We start from the raw sequence: 21,070 nt of genomic DNA, 5'->3' as shown, positions 1-21,070 counted from the left end.
TAAAATTTCGGGGGTACATGACATTTTATTCATAATTATTTTCTAGCTTTTATTCACTTTTAAATTTTTACCATGAGATTAATCTAATGGTCAAGATTTGGAGAAGGAGAGACTTAGGGAAGGAGAGGATGAAATAGGGTTTTTTGACACCTCTATCTATGTGTGCGCAATGGCGGGTGATTCCATTTGGCGCCAAATTCCGCGTGTCCATTTCCACTTGATAGTGATGCTGCCGAGAGAAACCTCTTAACTTGTACAAGATTCTTCGATTAGATTTCATGGCCACCCAAACTCTTCGTCAACCTAACTTCTCCGAGGTTACGTTTCTTCCATCTTTTTTCCTTTATGTCCACCATGCTTTTTGATTTCATGTTTTCTGAGTTTCGATGTCATGTAGGAATTAGGATCCACTCCGATCGATTATAATTTTCCGCTGCTTTTTTTTATTCTCTTTTCATTTCACCGATTTTTATTTGTATGCGTCTGTTAGTGAAGTAAAGTTTTTTTTTTTTTGACTCAGTGAAGTAAAGATATTTAAAATTATATTAGTGAGTTTCAATTGGAATTTGGAATCTCGGCAACAACCACAATTGTCGTGCATAGGCTGCATTGCCAGCAGTTTCTTGCAATTTTGCTGATTGGGACAAAATTATTGGATTCAGTTAATCAGTTTGGATTAGTTTATAGCTTACACAATTTTCTCTCGAGGTATCATGTTTGAATCCTCCCGGTGCCACTTTTTGTGTTGAGCCAGTCCATATAGAGTTAAAATCTGGCTTTAAATGAGCGCCCCCATAAGTGGACGGTGTGGTGGTGGCCCTCGGATTAGTTGGTCCTTGGGGTCGGATATCCGAGTCTTCAAAAAAAATAAATTATGATTCTTTACTTAGGGAAATGTTATTATAAGCTGCTAATGTTTTTTTGGGAAATTGAATGATAGTGCTTCTGAAGAAATGGAGATGTAGAAGCTAATTTTGAATTATACTAGAAGCTATTGTTTAAACACTCATACTTAGGGCCCGTTTCGATTTGGTTTATTTTTGAGCTTATGAAAATAGCTTATGCAAATAAATAAACTTGTGTTAATTCATAAGTTTTCATTGACAAAAATTGCATCTTTATAAGCTGTTTTATCATAAACTACCTTGAAAAGCTTATAATAATACCTAAAAACTTACTTATTTGCATAAGCTCAAAAACAAGCCAATCCAAACGGGCCCTTATTGTAAGGTTATTTTAATAATTCTTTCTTCACAAGTTACTTATTGAGAAGAAGTTTATCCACACTTCCTCTTAGTCGTGTTCGTAGGATGATCAAGATTATTTTTACTTAAATCTAATCTTCAGTGTTCGGTTACGTTGGTGGCATAAGAATTATTCTTCTCATGAGAGCATCTCTCACATGATAACTAATCACCAATTTAGTTTGTTTTTAACGATGTTGCATCAAAGACTGTTTCATTGATTCAACTTTTTATATTTTCAATTTGGAAGGCTATGTGACACATGAACATATGGTTGCAGGATGTAGCTTGGGTACCAAGTTGGCTTCAGAATCTTAGAACAGATGGATTTAATGAATATGTAAAGGAATCTCAAGATCCTTCAAACCATGCAGAAAAGGTTAGAATTTCTCTTTGAAAATTTACTTCGTTAGTATTTTTATTTGTATGGCTATGTTAAAGAAGGAAATGGGATAGAGTTGCCTGGCGAAGGATTGAACCTCTTGTCTGTTTCCTAGTTTTGCTTGATTCTAAATTTACTGTTCTGTTTTCTTCTGTGTTAACATGTTGGTTTGAAATGTTTTTATTTAAAACTTGTTTTTTTGTTTACAGTATGAATGTTGATGATTGGTTTCATATTTCTAAATTCTTTTTATTCTTTAGTATGGAATCTGTCTTTACTTGGGTATAGTAGTGGTACAGTCATGCTAATGGATTGCAAATAGTATAGTACTACTTTTTTCTTCTTATTTAAAACATGTCGTGTTTGTATTAATTCGATTCGATTTATACCCGTTACATTTTAGTTTATCATTCAATTCTGATAGTCCCCTGGGATTGTTATATTAGTCACATTTTTTGCTGATACATTCTCTTATTTGAAATGAACAAGGATCTGGCACCTTCTCCAGAAAAAGGTATTAATGTCAAAGACTTTAATGTATTATCAAGGGAAGAAGGTGGATACAAGAGTTGCCATTTATTCTTATCTGGAGGTGATAGTTCATCTCTTAGTGTTGCTCCATCTCCTGGAAATGTAAGTTTTAAAATACTGCTTTTAAATAAAAAGTTCAAGTGTAACCTTTGTAATGTTAATACATGAACCAATTACATAAGATTCACCAAATAATATAATTGGGAAGCTTCAAATTTATTTTTAATTGGTTACAGTGGTCAACACAGTTTATCTTTTTTTTTCCCCTTCCCTTTTTCAAATCTGTTTATCCTGCCATAGTATTATTTACTGAAACAAACTATTTTAATTTTAAAATATTTTCCAAAAGCCAACTGATTACTATACAAATTGTTGTATACGGACTGATCACTTGTAATGAGCATGAACTTGAAATGATGAAGAAACTACATTTATAAGATTACTCCAGTGCTTTTTTTCAACTACTCTATTTTAGGTGTTTCTATGCCCAATGACCTACACTAGCACACATTTGAATTATTTTAGGTGTTTCTATCCTTGTGAATTGTGTTTATATATTTTATTTCCCAGAAACATGTAAACTACATGTATTTTCATGACTTACGGTTTATTTGACCTCTATATTTTGCTGAAGCAGGTGTTTCAGTTTAGTTTGCATCTTTCTTCAGATGTTGATTCACTCTTTTGCCCAACCCAAGATTTGTATCAATCTCATCATGCAGCTGCACCAAGTAAAGCTTTAACGTTGCAACCTGCTCAAACTTCCGTTGATTTGAGAGAGAACATGCATTCCGTGATGGGTGACCATGCCTGTGAACAAGATGTGATGGCAGCATACATTCCAGAAACAACAAAAAAAGATTCTTTAAAATCTCCCGTTGATACAATTGGTTCTGTTAGACAACAGAAAGAAAAACCCAAAGTCGAATGTTTCAAAAGTGATGATATCAGCGTTGCAGTTGAACTTTCTATTGCAGCATCTGAGGCATTGGTCATTCATGATTTAGTGAAGACGGAGTCAGTATCAGAAACATTGAGTAGCGCTGTACTTGAAATTGCACTTCGTGTGAAGCAGGCACGTCTTGAGGGGTCAGAAGATGGCTTCCTTTCATCAAGTGTGGAATCTGACTGTAGTGATTCTCTTTCTGATTTAAATGATTTCCTTATGGAAGATGCCTATGAAGATATAGGCTTATCTGTTGGTGTTTTCTTTGAAGAAAATGTTTGCAAGTCAGCTGAATTTCATGCAAAAGGTGTGTCCGGTGATGAAAGTTATAATGGAGGAAGTAATAAACATGATGAAAGAGAGATTCCATCTCAGCTTACCAAATTTGATGATAAATCTGAACAAAAGAAGTTAGAAGTTAACGTGGAAACGGAAGTGCAGCAAAATACAGACTCGCCTCCACATTCTTTATGTGGTGAGAGGGTGATGCATTCTGATGATCCTGGTCTGGGTGCTAATACTCCAAAACATTTTGTGAACGATTATCCCACAGCTCATCAATACAAAGAGAAAAATACCAACGATTTAGCCCTCAACAAAGTAAGTTACCTTCTTCACCTTGCCCTTGAGAAACATCTGTTTTAGCTTAGGCTGTTAAGTAAAGGTATATGAATGGTCTTATTCTTTTATTTTAACTCCACGTCACAAAATATTCCTTTGGGCTTGAAGTGTGTGAAATGCACAATACTACCTGTGTGATGTTGACTTTCAACTTTTGATCAGAAGAATGGCGTCCACAATTATTGAATTCTAGACTAGTATTGTGTAGTGTAGGCTTTGATTCTATTAGGCGCTGATATATGAATGATTTTTATACTTGTATTTCTTTGACATAGGCTTTGCAAGTACAATAAAAATGAAAAAATAATTAGCATTCTCATTCTGTCTGTCTTATTCAGTTCTTTTTGATTGGCATTGAGCATCTCACCAGTAATACTGGATTTTCTTTCTTTTTTTTGGTCTTAAAGTAATTGATGCTACATTAATTTTCACTTTCCAGACAGATGGTTTGGCTATGGCTGATCTTACTTCAATCAAGACACAAAATAGTGTCAACTCTTCACCTTTTCAGGCTTCTGAAAATTTCAGTGAGTTTTAAGTACTTTCCCGGATTTTTTATTCCCTTCTTCTTCCTATTTATTAAAGCTTATGTAATTTATGATGTTACATTATTCAGAAGAAGAGAGAAATGAGAACTGGGCAACTTACCTAGCTCCAGAAAGATTTAGAAGCCGCTGGTTAGGGGGTTGGACATGTAAGGTTGGCATTTTCTTTTCGTATCCTGTTTTTCAAGCTGTTAATGAACAGTTTAAAAAATGCCTTGGTCGTTTATCAATTGCTTATTTGTTTGTGCATTATATATAAATGCTAATTTGTCTTATATGATAGATGAACTTTTTTGTTTGGTGGAAAATTTTCGTCAAATCATTTTTTTCTCCTGCCAAGAGCCTACCCATTTTATTATTATTTTTTTACATTTTGCACACTGTCCCTCCATTTGATCACTTGAGTATGTTCAATTCTCTATATAAATTTGCATTCCCTTATCAGACTATTTATCTTTGTCGTGCATCTGTATATTCTACTATCATGGATTTCAGCATCTTCATACTTTGCTCATATTCTTGTCTGGTTTTAATTTCCGTCTCCCTCTTGGAAGGAATTAGATTCATCTTCATTGAACCAGAACAATGCAAAAAGGATTCCAAAGTTTCATGTCAAGGAGACAAGCTTTCTTTCAGAATCTGCAGATATTGTTTCAAATGAGAACTCATGTCTACTGAAACATGATCCCAAGTGTGTCAGAGAGACAAGCTTTCTCACAGAATCTGCAGATATTGTTCTAGATGAGAGATCACGTGTGCTGAAACATGATCCCAAGTGTGTCAGAGAGACGAGCTTTCTTACAGAATCTGCAGATATTGTTCCAGATGAGAGCTCATGTGTGCTGAAGCATGATCCTAAGCGTGCCATTAGTTCTCAGCTAAGTATGCATTGTGAAGGTTCACACAACAAACCTGATGAGGGTGTGTTGCATTCTCAAGATATGGTCGGATGTTCTAGTCTATCATTGATTGACCCCCTTTGTTCAGTTGTTCCATGTAGCTTTGCTTCAGAACATGACAATTACGAAACTCATATTGGCAAAGAAAACGGTACCGAGTCTTTTCCCCCGTTAATCTCTGACTTTGAGGTGGACAATTGTGAAAAGATCTCAGATAAGAATACTACATTGGACTGTAGAGATGAGAGAATCAAATCTACACTAGATGGGAAAGATACTCCAATTACTGCAACAGAGATGGTTGAACAAATGTCTGACAAGTTAACCAGGGTCGAGCTTACTTCTCTTAAGACTTATAGCATGATTTTACCAAACCAAGATGTTAACCAAAACTGTAATTTGACACCACATCAAAGTATTGGTGTTGCTGATGCATCTTTAGGCACAAGGGTTTCAGAGTCTCCCTCTGCATCCAAGCATGAAGATGAAAACAGAAATGAAGTGAATCGTCGACATTTGATTGATCAAAAGTCAATTATACAAATAACTGATGACAAGAGTGATGAGTTAAAAGCCTCAGAACAGACACAAGAGAAGAGGTCACCTATTAATCTAAACCATAGGACACGCCACCGCTTGCTGGGCCCTAAAACTGCTGTAAATGTTATCAGTATAGAGAAAAATATAAACCAATATGGAGTACCGGAAACTTTTGTTCAGCATCAAGAGAGCAATACTCTTTGTAAGGTACAAGTTGAATGCAATAAATTCCCTGATGGACATGTTAGAGTCAGAAAGCAAGTACATTTCTCAGATAAAGTGGAAGAGCTTCATCAGAAAAGGAAATTGTCAAAGTTGGAATCTTCACATAAAAGAGGTATGTATGTATTTAGTTCTGTTGTTTGATGTATCTTTCAGTTTTATGAATTACGTGTTGTAGAAATTACTTGGTTTTTGCTGCAATAATGTAGGTTCATCTATTAGAGCAAAAAGGCAACGGGTTTCTAAGTCATTGACCACTTCTGCACCTCGTACAAAACATTCTTTGACTTGCAGAAGTGCCGTGAGTGAATTGATATTTCAAGGCAGAGAGTTCCTCCTCACTGGATTATCTAGTTACAAGGAAAGGGACCTGGAAGCACTTATAAGGAATTCTGGTGGGGTGATTCTTTATGATATTCCCTCTCCACCCAATTCAAAGGGAAAAAGAAGTTCAACCTTATCTTGCTCGCAGCTTCCTATTATTCTATGTAAAAGAAAGGTTTGTTCTCATGATCAATGTAACCTTTCGTCCCTTTTCTTAATACTCAAGCATAAAACCTCTTATAACTGTTTATCTGTCTATCACTTTGCCTTTTATTTCCCTCTCTTTATGTTTGTTAATACATTCTATCCCACTTTATGCCACTGAGGATTCATATAAAAAATTAAGTTGCAATTCACGACAAGTATGGTCTGCACTCTGCACAGTTCCTCAATTTCAAAATATTCAATGATTCACGAAGTATGTCATTGATATACAATTATTAAGTAATTTCTAATGTGATTGAGATGGCAATTAAGATGGTGATGGCATTGCATTATGTAAGAAGATACAATCTCCAAATTGACACAGTTACAAAATGGTCATGCTAATTGAAAACTAAAATTAACTGAAAACAGAACGCAAAGAAAGTATTGACAACAATTAGACAGGTTTCTTTTCTAGTACTGAAACCTTTCACTTCTGTCTTCACCATGAAGTTGCAGTTTTTCAATGAGAGGAAGAAATGTAGTGAACTATGAAAGAGTTACACAAATGGATTTATATCTAACACATTTTCTTATGCAAGAGTCCTCTGGATTTGAAGCAGAAAAATACATTGGACTATTCTATGTTGTCTGAAATTTGTCTTTTTCTTTATTATTATCAATGGGGGTGATACGGATTCAACCCTAGACTACTTTTTAATAGAAGCTTTTTGACAATTTACACACATTATGGGCTTATGCTAGTTAAGGAGAATAATTGAGAAAAAATTTCTCAATAAAGGAGAATGAAGTAGTAAATCTGCAGGGAAATATTCTCCCTAAAATAATACTCAACACTTCCTTTCACACTAGTGAGTAGATTATCTATTATTCTGAACTTGCAAATAAGATTCTCAAAGCAATTTGTAGGTAGGTAGTGCCTCAGTTAGTAATTGATTCATCTGCCAACTGGTGTCTTGAAGAAGCATATGCTGTGGTTATAGTCCCAGTAGTCTCAATGTCTTATAATTTCTTTTGGTGGTGAAGCTTTGTTTTGAATAAATTTCAAACAAACATTTGACCCAAAAGCTTATGCTGTCAAGTGTTAACTCAAATAAGGATTACATTTTGTGCAGAACTTGTTATAATGTTCTTGTCATATAAGGAATGCATTTTCAACTCATAATATAATGCTGTCTGTTGTTTTCTTCAGCTGCAAAGCACTAAATTCTTGTACGGTTGTGCTGTTGGTGCCTCAATACTAAAAGTTGACTGGCTTACTGATTGTCTTGCATCTGGAACTATTTTGCCACCTGAAAAGTAAGTTGTGTTCCCACTTCTCCATAAATTGACATTTTCACCTGAAAATTTTCTGTTACATTGTTTCTTTAATCTATGGCAATATTAACATTATGTAATGTATGTCATACTTTAACGATACTTGTCTTCAAGGAGATCTTCAAAACCCCTTTCCATTGTTTCATGATTCCGGTTTCTTTTTCTTAGATACATGATTCTTCCAAATCGAGATGACATGAAGTGGACCAGAATCGGGAAGGCAATTCATCACAGAAACCAAAATCATATATTTGAAAGAGTAGGCATTATGCTTCATGGGAAGCATAGTTTTTGCACCAAATTTGCATGTATCATCAAGGTAAGATATTTTCCATCCTTTCTTTTCTGTAGTTATCTTTGAATTTTCCCTTGATGTGTGTTTAGAATTAGAAGTTTGGAGGGAAGGGAAAGAGAGGAGTGGATTCTGACTAATAAATTAGTAATATGGAGAAAAATTATCCTCCTAAATCCTCCAAATTCAGGGGAACTCAAAATGAATTATGAGATGATTTAGAAGGTTTTGGAGGATAATGTATTTCCATTCTACTAATAAATAAAATAAATTATTACTTATAACCCTTCATTTCTCTGACCTTAAAACTCCCAAACACACCTTACCTTAGCGTATATACTGTATATCACTGATCATACTAATCCTACTTTAATGTAATATCTCTTCAACATTGTACAGTCTGAACTTACGTCCTCTCTCCCTTTTCTGTTTTTTTCTTCTTCATGTTTGCAGCATGGAGGTGGACGGGCGTTCAAAACTCTTCAATGGTTAGTTCGGAGCACCGATGAAGAAAGGACTTTGATGGGCGCCATTGTAGTTGAAGAAAAGGCTACAATATCACGACACCTGAAGTCCTGTGCTTTGGAACGGGATATTCCTATCATGGTAAGTAGTACCTACATATTTTGTTGCTCAATTTTAAGCCTTCTGCTATTTATAAAGAACCTCTCATATGTGAATGAGGCCTTCTTAAATATAATTAAGGCTTAATTATTTTTTAAACATAGGATTATTCTCTCTACATGATAGTGTGCTTATTTCTGAAGTCCATTGATTCTTCTTTTCTTCTTTTTTTTGCAGACTTCTAGCTGGATAATTAAAAGCTTATATTCAGGAAATCTACTTCCATTCACGGAAGAAAAGAATAGCTTTTCACTGCCATTTGTTCAAGTCCCTGAAGTTCCAAATTCTTTTGATATGAGTGAAGAAATATAATTTTTTAGCCATTAATTAATGATAACTATGTATTGTAAACATTATTTATTTAGTTCACATAACTGTATGTTATATACTGTACTACTAGATATAGATATGTACATTTTCAAATTTCAACCAGACAATTGAAATAATTTTTATTTACAATGTATAATAATGATATTCAGTTCATATCATGCTTTGATAAAATGTTTGCAATGCTATTTGTTTCAATCAAAGCTATAAACAAACTAAGAAAATGAGCAATCAATTGTTAAGTGCAAGGAATTATGCACGATTCACCATTCTCAATTACAACCATGGGCAATGTAACTAAAATGTGTTCCTCATATGCTTATTGTTTTTGTTCATCCAGCAACAACAAAATGGGAAAAACACTAAAGGACTTGATGATGATTTAGGGATTAAAACATGTTCAATATTTTTAGAAATGTGACATCCTAGTTTGGAGGATTTCAGCCCCTCTCATATTACATTTCTTTATTTGCATTTTTTTAATGAAGTAGTCAAAGTCATTAAAGAAATATGATAAATAAAAAAATGGTTAACAACATACATTCGTAGTTAATAAAGTAGTGAAATTAGGTAATAACACAACTCAATATTTGTGTTATAAAGAATTTAATGTACAAGCTACATCGCTGTCAAATATTTAAATATATTTATACGAACGTCTAATAAGAATCAATTATTCCTCCACATTATATTATTAGAGTGGGGTGTAGTGGAATGATTTGACGGATTACATGAAATAGTTTTACAAAGATCCAATAAAAAACCACTATTCTTCTATGTCACAAGTAATTTCAAGAATTGAATGATCTGACAAATTAGTAAATTTTTATTATTCATGTAAAATTGTTATATACTTAATGTGCATGTCCTTTAAAACTAATTTTAAAAAATAATTTTAAAAGAAATGTTGACAAAAAAGAAAGTAGTATTCAACAAAGTTAACCCCACTTGAGACAATGAGACTAGTTCATGAACCAGGCCATATGATATTGATGGATACCCCACAGATAATTCAACTACAATGGTGAAGAGCCAAACACACCCTAAATGCCACCATCCATACGAGGCATGAAGAGCCATAACAGCATCTCAAATAAAAGTTTTTTTTATTCAGTTTTATAAAATGATGAATCTATATATATTTTTTTTTATTAGAGTAATTTGTAAAAATAACTTAAATAAAATATAAAGAGACATGTTTCCGTAAGCATAGCTCAGTTGGTAGGGATATTGCATGTTATTGCAGTGATCGAGGTTCGAATCTCAGTACTCCCACTTATTCACTTTAAAATGTGAAATTCTAGTCATTAAGCTTCTTGACTAAAAAAAAATAAATATAAAGAGACATACATAAAAGATTTGAACTTCATCATCTTCTTCCCTAATTTATAATAAAGTAAACTCAAATACACCTTAAAATTGCATGATTATGTATTTTTGTTGGTTTTTGTTTGCTTCAATTTTCTTTTAAACTGTAAAATTGAAATATCAAATTCTCATTAAACTCTAATTATTAAACTTGATTTATTTTTTTTAAGTTTAGTAAAATGTTTCAAACCATTTACGTGCGTTCATGTTTCAAACCCTTTATTATGTTACAAATAAATAAGATAAATGATTAATATGTGCTCATTTATAAAGATAATAATGACTAATTTGGGAAAAAAAATAAACGATGAATCGATAAATAGGATAAATGACTCATGAGATAGTTTTTCCTAAATTCTATATTTGTGGTATGATTTTTATTTAGGGTTTTGTTATGAATTTCTTCAAAACTAATTGTGTCAAATTCATGTTCTATATCAGTGTATTAGAATGTGGTAATGGGAAATTCTAAGGAAATTGAATTATAGGCAATTCAAATTCTTCCATTGAATTCTTTTTACTTATAATTTATTTTTGGATAGAGTTAAATAAAATTATTCGCTGTTAAATTTTGATGGGATAATTTTAAAAAATTTATGGGCAAAAGTATATGTTGAAAATTAAAGTGGTTTATGGGCAAAAGCATATATGTTGAAAATTAAAAAATTTATGGGCAAAAGTATAATTTATTTTTGGATAGAGTACAACACAAAGTGCGAAAGATTGATCTAACTGTTACGTATTTATCATACAACCACAAAAGAAGAAATAAGCCATTTCTAGCCACAACAAAAAGCATACTTGATACTGTATTTAGAGAAATTTCATATAGAAATACAACTAATATTTTATGGAAATAATTGACTTACTCCCTCCGTCCCAAAAAGAATGACCCATTTTGAATATATGCACTATTCATATATATTGTTTTGACCATATTTTTCTACTAATAAATAAAAATAAATATTAACATATAAGATGTTGTTAGATTCGTCTCGATGAGTATTTTCAAAATATCAATTTTTTATAATTTTTACTATTATACAATTAAAGATATTAGTCGCCAAAGTTATGCATTGGCATGCGTGTTTCGGTCAACTGGGTCATTCTTTTTGGGACGGAGGGAGTAAGGTTTAAGAGGAGTGTTATCTAAACACAAAATTTGAAAACACAAAATTGACACACCTTTTTATCACTCACATGCACAGAAATCGATGCATGCAAATAATATTAAAAAATAAAAAATGTATATTTATTATATTTTTGTTTGAAAATTGTGTTGGAATAACATTTTCCAAAGTTTAACATGTGTGTGGTCCTATTGTAGTAGGGTTACAACTGAGACCCTTTTATTATTTATTATGAAAAGGAAATACCATAACAATTTATTTATTATTTACTATGAAAAGGATACCATAACAAGTTAACAACATTTTGCAGCAAACATCATTTATGAAATGAAATTCATGCATGGTTGTTGTATATAAAAATACTTCCTTCTTTTTACCAAAAAAAATAAAAAAATACTTACCAATTATATTCAATAAATCTAAAAAGTAAATTGTTTCTTATAAAAAGCAAAATACTCATTATTATTAGTTCAATCACCAATTTCACCTTTCCTAAAGCAACATATATACTCCTTATTGAGTTATTGTTGATGAAAGTTAAAGTTATAATTTGTAGTTTTTTATTCAACGTGTGATTTTTTGCACTCAATTTATTTTTACTAATAATCAAATTTGCTCTTCAACTCACTTACTATATAAAATTAATAAATTAAATGCATGTATTTACAATTTCGATACATTTAAAGTTATATTGACTACATCATACCTATTCAGATATCAAAATAAAATTATTGTTTGCCCATTCACTTTATATACACAGGTAACCATTTTTTTGACATATACCGCAATCAAATAATTTTGTTAATTATTAGATCAAAATAAGCTTCTTTATAATGAACGATATTGTTTACTACTCTCTCTGATTCTTATTATAAGAACAAGTTTTTTTTTTATGTTCTTAAAATGTTTGATGTATTTAGTCCATATTTTAGACCAAATTCATCAAACATTCTATAAACCTAAATTTTTTTTTTCTTATAATAACGAGCAGAGGGAGATTATTTTTTTACGAAATTTAAATGATAAATATATAATATTATAGAAAAGATAAAAAAAAAATATAAGAAAAAAAAAACCATAATTTAAAAGAACTCTATAATTGAAAGAAAATGTCCTACACAAAGTGCCAAACATGGATCTAGTTGTTGCAAGTTATCATATATAGAACCACAAAACAAGATATAGCCACTTCTAGCCACAACTAAAAACAAACATGATATCTAGAAAAACTTCATAGAGACACACAATTAGCTTTTGATGGAAATAATTGAATAGAAGTTCACAAACTAACTTAAACATGTAGTCCTACATCGTAGTAGAAAACAAAAGACACTTTTATTGTGAAAAGGAAATACAATAGCAACATATTGCAACACCATTTATGGAATACATGCATGGTTGTTGTCTATACTGTACATAGCTAAAAGCAACATAGTATATAGAATGAGTCTCACAACTATACAATTAATTGTACAGCATTGAGTTATACATACACACACACAATTGTACCTTCTTAAAACATTTTAATTACTCCTTTGTAATTTCTTAATATAAGAAAAAATTGATTTTTTTAATTCATAAAATGATTGGTGTATTTGGTCTAAAAAAATAGATCAGATACATTAATCATTCGATAAATCTAAAATGCAAAAGTTTTTTTTTATATTAAGAACTTGAAGGAGTAATTAACATTATTTTACTGAGTGATCAATAACGTGACTTCGTAGTTTGCAGGAGGAATATAAGAATTGAAGTGACATTATTTCACTTTAAATTTGAGGGTAGATCCACCTAACTTCTTTTCAATGACTTTGGATAGTTTCTCGACCATTGAAGGTTTGAAGGAGGAACATAAGAATTGAAATAACATTATTTCATTCTAAATTTGAGGCCAGATCCACCTAACTTCTCTTCAATGACTTTAGATAATTTCTCAACCATGGAAGGTGAAAGGTGATTAGTCCAATCACCAATTTCACCTTTCCTAAACAAGTACTTGTTTTCAAAATTCCTTCCAAATGTTCCTATCTTATTTATCTCCAACTCCTTCATTTTCTCAAAGCTACACAACTTTATTATATTTTCAACCACACCCTCATTTTCTTCCTCCAAAGTAAAAGGACAATTAAAAAACTCAGCCATTTTTTTCAAATGAAAATGCACATCTTCTTTCATATCCTCATATTTCAAAAAAAGAACATTTTTTGGTCTCTCTTTGCTCTCATTCCAATAACCCAACATATGATTCCAAAATGGACCAAACCCAACTGACCCATTACAATACATCTCAAAAGCTTCCTCTAAATTCAATGTAGGCAAATAAGGTGGTTTGATTTTGTTAACAAAACACCATGATGAGATAAAAGTATCAAAAGGATTCCTACAAATATAAACTATCTTGCAATTGGAATCTTTGATTGAATTTGGCAATGAATCAAAAGGAATGTGTGTGCCAAAAAGTCTAGGCTCAAGAATATTAGACAAATCAGGAATTTTGTCATGTTTGCCATAAACTGTGTACTCAATGAAAGGAATAAGATCATGTGGATTGAAACTAAGCAAAGGATGGTTTTTGGATGAAATGAAATGGTTTTGGCGATTCATGATGGCAAAAGTAAGAGCTTTTAACCAAGTTGTGCCTGATTTTGGTACGGTTGCAACAAAAACATCACTTTTTTTAGCTTGGAAGTGATTTTGGAAAGTGCTTATGGCTTGGATTTCAGCTGGTTGGCACCAAAATCCTTGGAATAGATACAAATAAGGTGTTCTCCAACCTCTCTCTCTTGGAAGAGAGAGAATCATCTCTTTGATTTCTTGGCTAAGGTTGTCTTGTTCTTCAATTGATTCATCTATTTCAGTTGTATGGATTTTTGCAAATGTTGTTGGAGACATTGAAATTAATATAAAAAGTTATGGTATGGTAGCATTAACTAGAACTACAAGTTATGCATGTGATACTTTACCTCTCGAGCCACTAGTATTTATAGCAGAACTTTGAGAATTGGTTGAATTGTTTTTACTTACACTATGATGTCAAAGAGATAGGGAAGAGAGAAATAGTGAAGAGAGAAATAAGAGAGAAGAGAGATAGAAGAGAAATTAGATAGAAATTTTATATGGTTTGGATGAATAGAAAAGTGATAAGAGAAAAATTAATAAAAATGAGAAAATAACAAATTTACTCTTTTCTACAAGAAAATAAATTAGTTGAATGAGGGTATTGTTGTAAAATTGTTTATTTCACTTCTTGTCACACAAATCTCTCCTAATATGGAGAGATTTATTTTTTGGCAGTTATTAACCATTATATTTCTCTCTTTCCTTATTTCTCTCTTCATCCAAACCATAGAAATAGCTGATTTCTTTGCTATCTCTCTCTTTCTTATTTCTCTCTTTTGTAAATCTACCTAAACAAACACAGTGTTAGTCCGCTTGTGTGTAGGGGAGGGTTAGAGGAGGAGTTCTCATAATCTAGAGTACAATCAAGAGATAAATAAATTATGATTTACTAGCTGGCAGACAGGCGCGTTCCGCGCCTGCTTGTGTCTAACTTATGTCCAAAAAAAAAGACACGTTTTATGTTATGGTGAATTTGTTAATAAAAGATTTTCGGTGCTAAAAAATAACGGTATTGTTGGTATTATGAAAATTCGACACCAAAAATATTTGTGTCATCTTTATATATAATATAGATGTAGTATTAAGTTGGTAACCGTTCATGTATATGCAGCTCATTTGCCACTTATTCACATTTTTATGATTTTAATATTTTTTTTTTAAAAAAAAAAACTCATTAGTTAATGGAAGTTGTGAAACTAAGTCAAGGGTAAAATAGAAATATTGAAAAATTCATCACAAACTCATCTATTTTTTTTATATATTGTTATAGATATTTTTTTTTTAATCAGATTTACATTTTAATTAGTTGTCTTAAACAATTTATCTTTAATGAGTTCATTAATCACTTAACTACAATCACATGGTTGATTCAAGGTAGAAGAGGATACAAATTTTTTGGTTATCATAATATAAGTAAGAAGTTTCCACTATTGTTTTAATGACGACTAATCTCTATCGGATAACCCGTGAGATACATACATGGTAAGTTCTCCTCTTCCAATCAAATTTTCTCCATACACAAAAGTAAATGATGGTACATTTGACAATTTATTTAAGGCACTCAAATCACTTTAGCATTTTGACAAATTTATTAAAACTCACGTACAAATTTATTCTCCTCTTGTGTTATTTTGATGATACATAAGACGTATCCTTTAACTTATTTGCACTACACAGGAATTATGAAGGACCTGTGCAAACGAAAGTGGAGAGACAACGGAACGGTAATGGCTGGCTTCGCGGATGTGGTTGCAACCATAATGCACGGCCAAGGGCAAATAGTGGCCATGTGTGCATCTCAAAATTTTGAAAAAGCCTTCGTTACGTTTCAAAAATAATTGCAACTGGTGCCTTTGGTCCACCACTCAACAGAAACGCAGCACTTAAACGCACCGCACACACAGTTGTGTTGTTGAAAAGCTTCAATATTGACTCCAAAGCTCTATTATCAAATCAAGTATAGTACGATGAACATGAAATATATTTTTTTGTCGTAACCAGCACAGTATCAACCATCAAACGATTAATGTAAGCTTTGTACACGTGAAAAAAGTGCACAAAATGATTCACATGTCTTCTTTTATTTGTTTTGACGGTAACGAGTCTTCTTCGGCAGCTTAATGTGTCTGCAACATAAATTTAGGTCTCTTTGGTTCGCGATAAATCAAGAGGAGAATGAAGGTGAGCAAAATCTCTCCTAAACTCAATTTATGATCCCCAAATTGGGGAATTTGAAGGGGAGGTGAGGAGAGACAAACTATGTTATTACAATTTTATAAGAAGATATTGACATATTTATCCTTATATTTATTTTAAAATATCAAAATTATCCTTACTTGCATTTCTTTATCTTGCTAACTTGGTCATTTTTTAAGAGTTTAAATTGTTGTGCACTGTTGGTGTAAAGATTCTTTACACATACATTCAGTGATGTGTTGCCACATCATTTAATGAATGTGGCGTACAACATATGTTTTTAAATATCATACATGATATGTCAGTATATTATTGGATGCATGTGTAAAATAATTTTACACTGACGGTGCATATAAAGTAAATTTATATTTTAACGTTGTTTATCATATATGTATTAAAAAAATAATTTAAAAAATTAAAAAATTATATTTAAATTTTTTAACATTGTTTTGTGTTATATTGAGTTCCATACATGTATTACAAAATTAATTTAAATTTTTGTGTAGAATTTGATTTAATATATTATTTATTAAGTTGGATCGATTATCAAGATCAAAAAATTATTTATAAAGGGAATAATTTTAAAATTATGAAACTCTTAATATTATAAGAATAAAAAAGTAATTTAGTTTTATCATTCCTCTCATCCCCTCCTGAACCAAACAAATTTGCCATTAAAATCTCTTCTCTCTCCTCTTGAACCAAACATATAAATAATTAAAAGATATTCCCTTCCCTCCCCTTCAATTGAACCAAACAGAGACTAAAGTAAATTAATGCAAAACACTTTAGAAAAAATTACACTCCTTAATCCCATTTACTAAGAGAAATCTGAATTATATATATATATATATATATATATATATATATATATATATATATATATATATATGTTAAAATTTACATTTTCCTCTCTTAATATCTCTTTTTTAATAATTTAGCGACTAAAATCTAACACACAAAGTGTGAAGAAAATTAATATAAATTCTCGTGAGTTTCCATACATTTTAACGCTAAAAAAACACTCCCACAAAACTCTTGGTTCCTATGTCATTTTACCATGAAAATATTTAAAAACAATGCTTCTAGAATTGGTTGCATAATTGAAAGTAAGATAGAGACATGTTAGTTTTGCATAAAGAATATTTTTCTCATTTGTAGAAAAAAATCACATAATGTTATTCTCATGAATTTAGTTTAATTGATAGGAATGTTGCATTATATAGAGCCGAAAATAACAAATACTTCATTTATTTATCTTAAAAATAGAATTTTTAATTACTAAATTATTTAATCAAAAAATCAGAGTATGGTGCAGCACTCCATTTCTTTAGCTTAATGAAAAAGTATATTATCTTAGAAAGTTTCAAAACTATAACAAATCACATGGGGAGTATATATAATTCTCTATTTTTAAATGCTTAGAAAGTTTCAAAACTATAACAAATCACATGGGACTATAATATAACTAGTCTCACACCCGTGCGATGCACAGGTGTTATGTGGTATTTTATATTATAATGTTGAAAAATTATTCGTATAAATTGTAACAATAAGTATTATAAAATGAAAATAATAATAATAATAATAATAATAATAATAATAATATAAAAGTGATGTACTTATCAATTCCTCCAACCAATATATATACCTATATGTATAGAGAATGAGTACGGACCATCAAAATTGAATGAATTTTTTTTTTTTGTGGGGTGCGCCAGCCAATGCAATAGTGCAACGCATAGGCGACACACTAAAATTGAATGAAATATGATAATGATAATGGTTATTATATATTTCAATCCCATAACCTAACTTTTTGCATAACCTTCACTCTTCTCTAAAATTATAATGTAATTAAGTCAATAATGTATACACTCTTCGTATTTTTTTGTGTGACTAAATTATAAACTCTTTGTTGTTTCTATGAAAACGGTTGACATTTAAATGGGATAAATGTTGAAAGAGAATCCAACTATGTTCATCTTCATTGTCACTAAGAAATGTTATAATAATGTAGAAAAGTGTAACATCTTGTGACATCAATTTTTGGATAATTGGAGAGGTATAATTCAATAATAATGTAGAAAATTGTAACATCTTGTGACATCAATTTTTGGATAATTGGAGAAACATAATTCTTTATTATTTATTATGAGATTGATATAATATAAAAAAAAAATAGAGATGAGAATGATATAATATAAGGAAGTGATGTGGAAACAAAAAAAAATAGAGATGAAAATGATATAATATAAGAAAGTGATGTGACATTATTGTGTGATTTAATTGGATGTAAGTGAGTGGTGTGGATTAGGGTTAAGATGGATAGTAGGAAAACTATCTAGGAATTATATATATAGATTCTCTATTTTAAATTCTTAGAAGCATTGTTTTTAAATATTATTTTTTTGGTTACACTTGTTTTTAAATATTATGAATGGAGATATATTAGCAAATTCAATTTTAAAATATAACAAGTCACAAATTCAATTTTCACTTCACAAAAATTAACATACGACTGTTTAAAAAATAAATAAATAGAGAAATAAACTTATTTCTCATATAAAAATGTTGACTTAGAATTCACTCTGTCACTCAAAAGAAATAAAAATCTCCATTTAAAAAGAAATAAACACAAAAGGTATGTACTAAATTTTTTAAATATTTTTAGATCTATAAAAGATATTTGGACTTATTTAACATTTTATTTTATTTTATTTTTATAATTATTATTTAACATTTTATATTTATATATTTGCAAAGTAAACTGTACGGGACATTTAATATATTTTTGTAGAGACGTGGAGGGAGCAAGGAAATCTCCATAATCACATGATGAAATCTTCCACCAAAAAATCAACCTATTTTGAGTGACTTGTCCATTATGTCAGAAACAAAAGTTACTCGTCAGTTCCCCTTTTATGGAGCCAGCTTTTTATAATATTGTAGCAGTTCTGACAATTTTCCTTTTAAGGGAAAAGTGATGATAAATTATTCTCTTTCAGTTGTAGTAGCTGAGATTTGAGATTGAGAAGCATTCTCTCCATTAATATTTTGGTCAATTTTATTTGCAACCATTGATTTGAAAGAAAGACAGGAAAAAAAATAAAAAATAAATAGATTTAAGGGTGAAGATGTGCAAACTTAAGGAACACGAGAAAAAAAAATTGAGAGAATTCACTTTTGTAGCGGTTGTTGTTTAGCACTTAACAATTGTGGGATAGACAGCTCTTAAAGTTGACTCAAGTAAAGTGATCAAGTATGAGAAAATATATTCTGACAATCATATATATATATATATAGTCAGGATCCGTTGACACCAACTAGTTTGACACCAAATGTTACACCTCTCAATAACGTTTTAACCGATATAAATTTTATAAAATCCACCGTTGGATTGAAAGTTTACATCATATAGATCATTTGTGTAAAATTTCAAATAAATCCAAAATCATTTGATATGTTATTGAGATACATCAAAATTAACGGTTTTTGTATTTTTTTAAATGCCGTTAATCTTTATGTGTCTCAATAGCATATCAAATGATTTTGGATTTGTCTGAAATTTTACACAAATGATCTATATGATGTAAACTTTCAATCCAACGGTGGATTTTATAAAATTTATATCGGTTAAAACGTTATTGAGAGGTGTAACATTTGGTGTCAAACTAGTTGGTGTCAACGGATCCTGACTCATATATATATATATATATATATATATATATATATATATATATATATATATATATATATATATATATATATATATATAAGAAATATTTTACTTGTTAGATTCATTGTAGAATTGATGTATTTAGATTATATTATGTCTAGATACATCAATTCAACAATGAATCTAAAAAGTCAATTTTTTCTTATATATAAGACCAGATGGAGTATTTTACTTTTTAGATTTATTATAGAATTTATATATTTAGACTATATTATGTCTAGATACATCAGTTCTACAATGAATTTAGAAAGTCAACTTTTTCTTATATATAAGATCGGATAGAGTATTTTTATTTGAAACTTTTGGTTTTCTCAAATCAGAGGTTGAGAAAATATATTCCGATAATCAATATGCTTTTATACTATTTGCATTTGAAACTTTTGGTTTCCTCAAATCAAAAGTTGTGAGTCTTCTCACAAGAATTCAAAAAATTATGAATAACAATGTCTCATAGAGCTGTAAACGTTATTTTTAAGAGAATTAATTTTGTCATTTAAAAAGGAGTTAACAGCACAGTTTGTTGTCCCGTTTATCTTTTAATTCATATGTGATTTTTCTATATTTATTAATATAAGAATAAAAATTCATTTCACTTTCGGTATACTAATTTATGTATTTTAAAATATTTAATTTTATTTTTTTTGTATACAACAAAGTGATGAAAATATACCCAAAAATTACAGTCAATAACATTCTAAGTTTGAATCGGAACAAAAGTGTCTAATATAAATTTACTTTATAGAAATACTTACATTATAATAAATGCAGAAATTGAAGTTCAATTAATTAATCTCCGTCAAATAACATGAACCAAATTTCTCACCATATATTTAAAGAAATCAAAACTTTTAGTTGGACTAATTTATTATAGGTAACTATAGCTATTTTTTAAGACACTAAATGTGGTCTGTTGAAGACCAAAAATGTGGTTTGTTGTAGGTAACTAAGTGTTTATTAATTTGGTAAGTTTCACACTTGAGCTCAATGCATAGTAGTAAATTCCATAAGTAGTAAAATGAGAGTTATTTTTTTGTCATGT

The 21,070-nt window shown here is 30.4% G+C and overlaps 2 protein-coding genes across 4 annotated transcripts; one reads left to right on the top strand and one right to left on the bottom strand.

Moving 5' to 3' along the window:
* Window positions 1-69: 69 nt before the first annotated feature.
* Window positions 70-9,135, top strand: LOC123915806. 3 transcript variants are annotated; one of them, XM_045967052.1, is made up of 12 exons: window positions 70-317; window positions 1,525-1,623; window positions 2,116-2,259; window positions 2,795-3,703; window positions 4,164-4,251; window positions 4,341-4,423; window positions 4,824-6,045; window positions 6,140-6,429; window positions 7,612-7,718; window positions 7,905-8,055; window positions 8,482-8,634; window positions 8,830-9,135. In XM_045967052.1, exons 1-12 carry the CDS (start codon window positions 279-281, stop codon window positions 8,962-8,964), a joined length of 3,420 nt encoding a protein of 1,139 aa, XP_045823008.1. In that variant the 5' UTR covers window positions 70-278; the 3' UTR covers window positions 8,965-9,135. The 3 variants fall into 3 exon arrangements, with proteins under 3 accessions (XP_045823008.1, XP_045823009.1, XP_045823010.1); XM_045967053.1 differs by having other exon boundaries at window positions 151-317; window positions 4,341-4,418; window positions 4,831-6,045; XM_045967054.1 differs by lacking the exon at window positions 70-317 and adding an exon at window positions 515-708.
* Window positions 9,136-12,793: 3,658 nt separating this feature from the next.
* On the bottom strand, window positions 12,794-14,494 carry LOC123919050 (cytosolic sulfotransferase 15-like). The gene has a single exon (XM_045971271.1). The coding sequence runs from the start codon at window positions 14,367-14,369 to the stop codon at window positions 13,347-13,349; it is 1,023 nt and encodes a 340-aa protein (XP_045827227.1). The 5' UTR covers window positions 14,370-14,494; the 3' UTR covers window positions 12,794-13,346.
* Window positions 14,495-21,070: the final 6,576 nt, after the last annotated feature.

Source organism: Trifolium pratense, linkage group LG3, assembly GCF_020283565.1.
Source record: "Trifolium pratense cultivar HEN17-A07 linkage group LG3, ARS_RC_1.1, whole genome shotgun sequence".
Classification (NCBI taxonomy): Eukaryota; Viridiplantae; Streptophyta; class Magnoliopsida; order Fabales; family Fabaceae; genus Trifolium; species Trifolium pratense.
Note: the sequence above shows the minus strand (reverse complement) of the source record. Positions and strands in the feature narration are given on the sequence as shown.

Bases quoted from the DNA above. Each gene is read 5' to 3' on its own strand.
- LOC123915806 (XM_045967052.1), top strand. From the start codon at position 279: ATGGCCACCCAAACTCTTCGTCAACCTAACTTCTCCGAG. The intron at 4,424-4,823 runs GTTGGCATTTTC...CCCTCTTGGAAG, and splicing joins TAGGGGGTTGGACATGTAAG to GAATTAGATTCATCTTCATT. The intron at 6,046-6,139 runs GTATGTATGTAT...GCAATAATGTAG, and splicing joins GGAATCTTCACATAAAAGAG to GTTCATCTATTAGAGCAAAA.
- LOC123919050 (XM_045971271.1), bottom strand. From the start codon at position 14,369: ATGTCTCCAACAACATTTGCAAAAATCCATACAACTGAAATAGATGAA.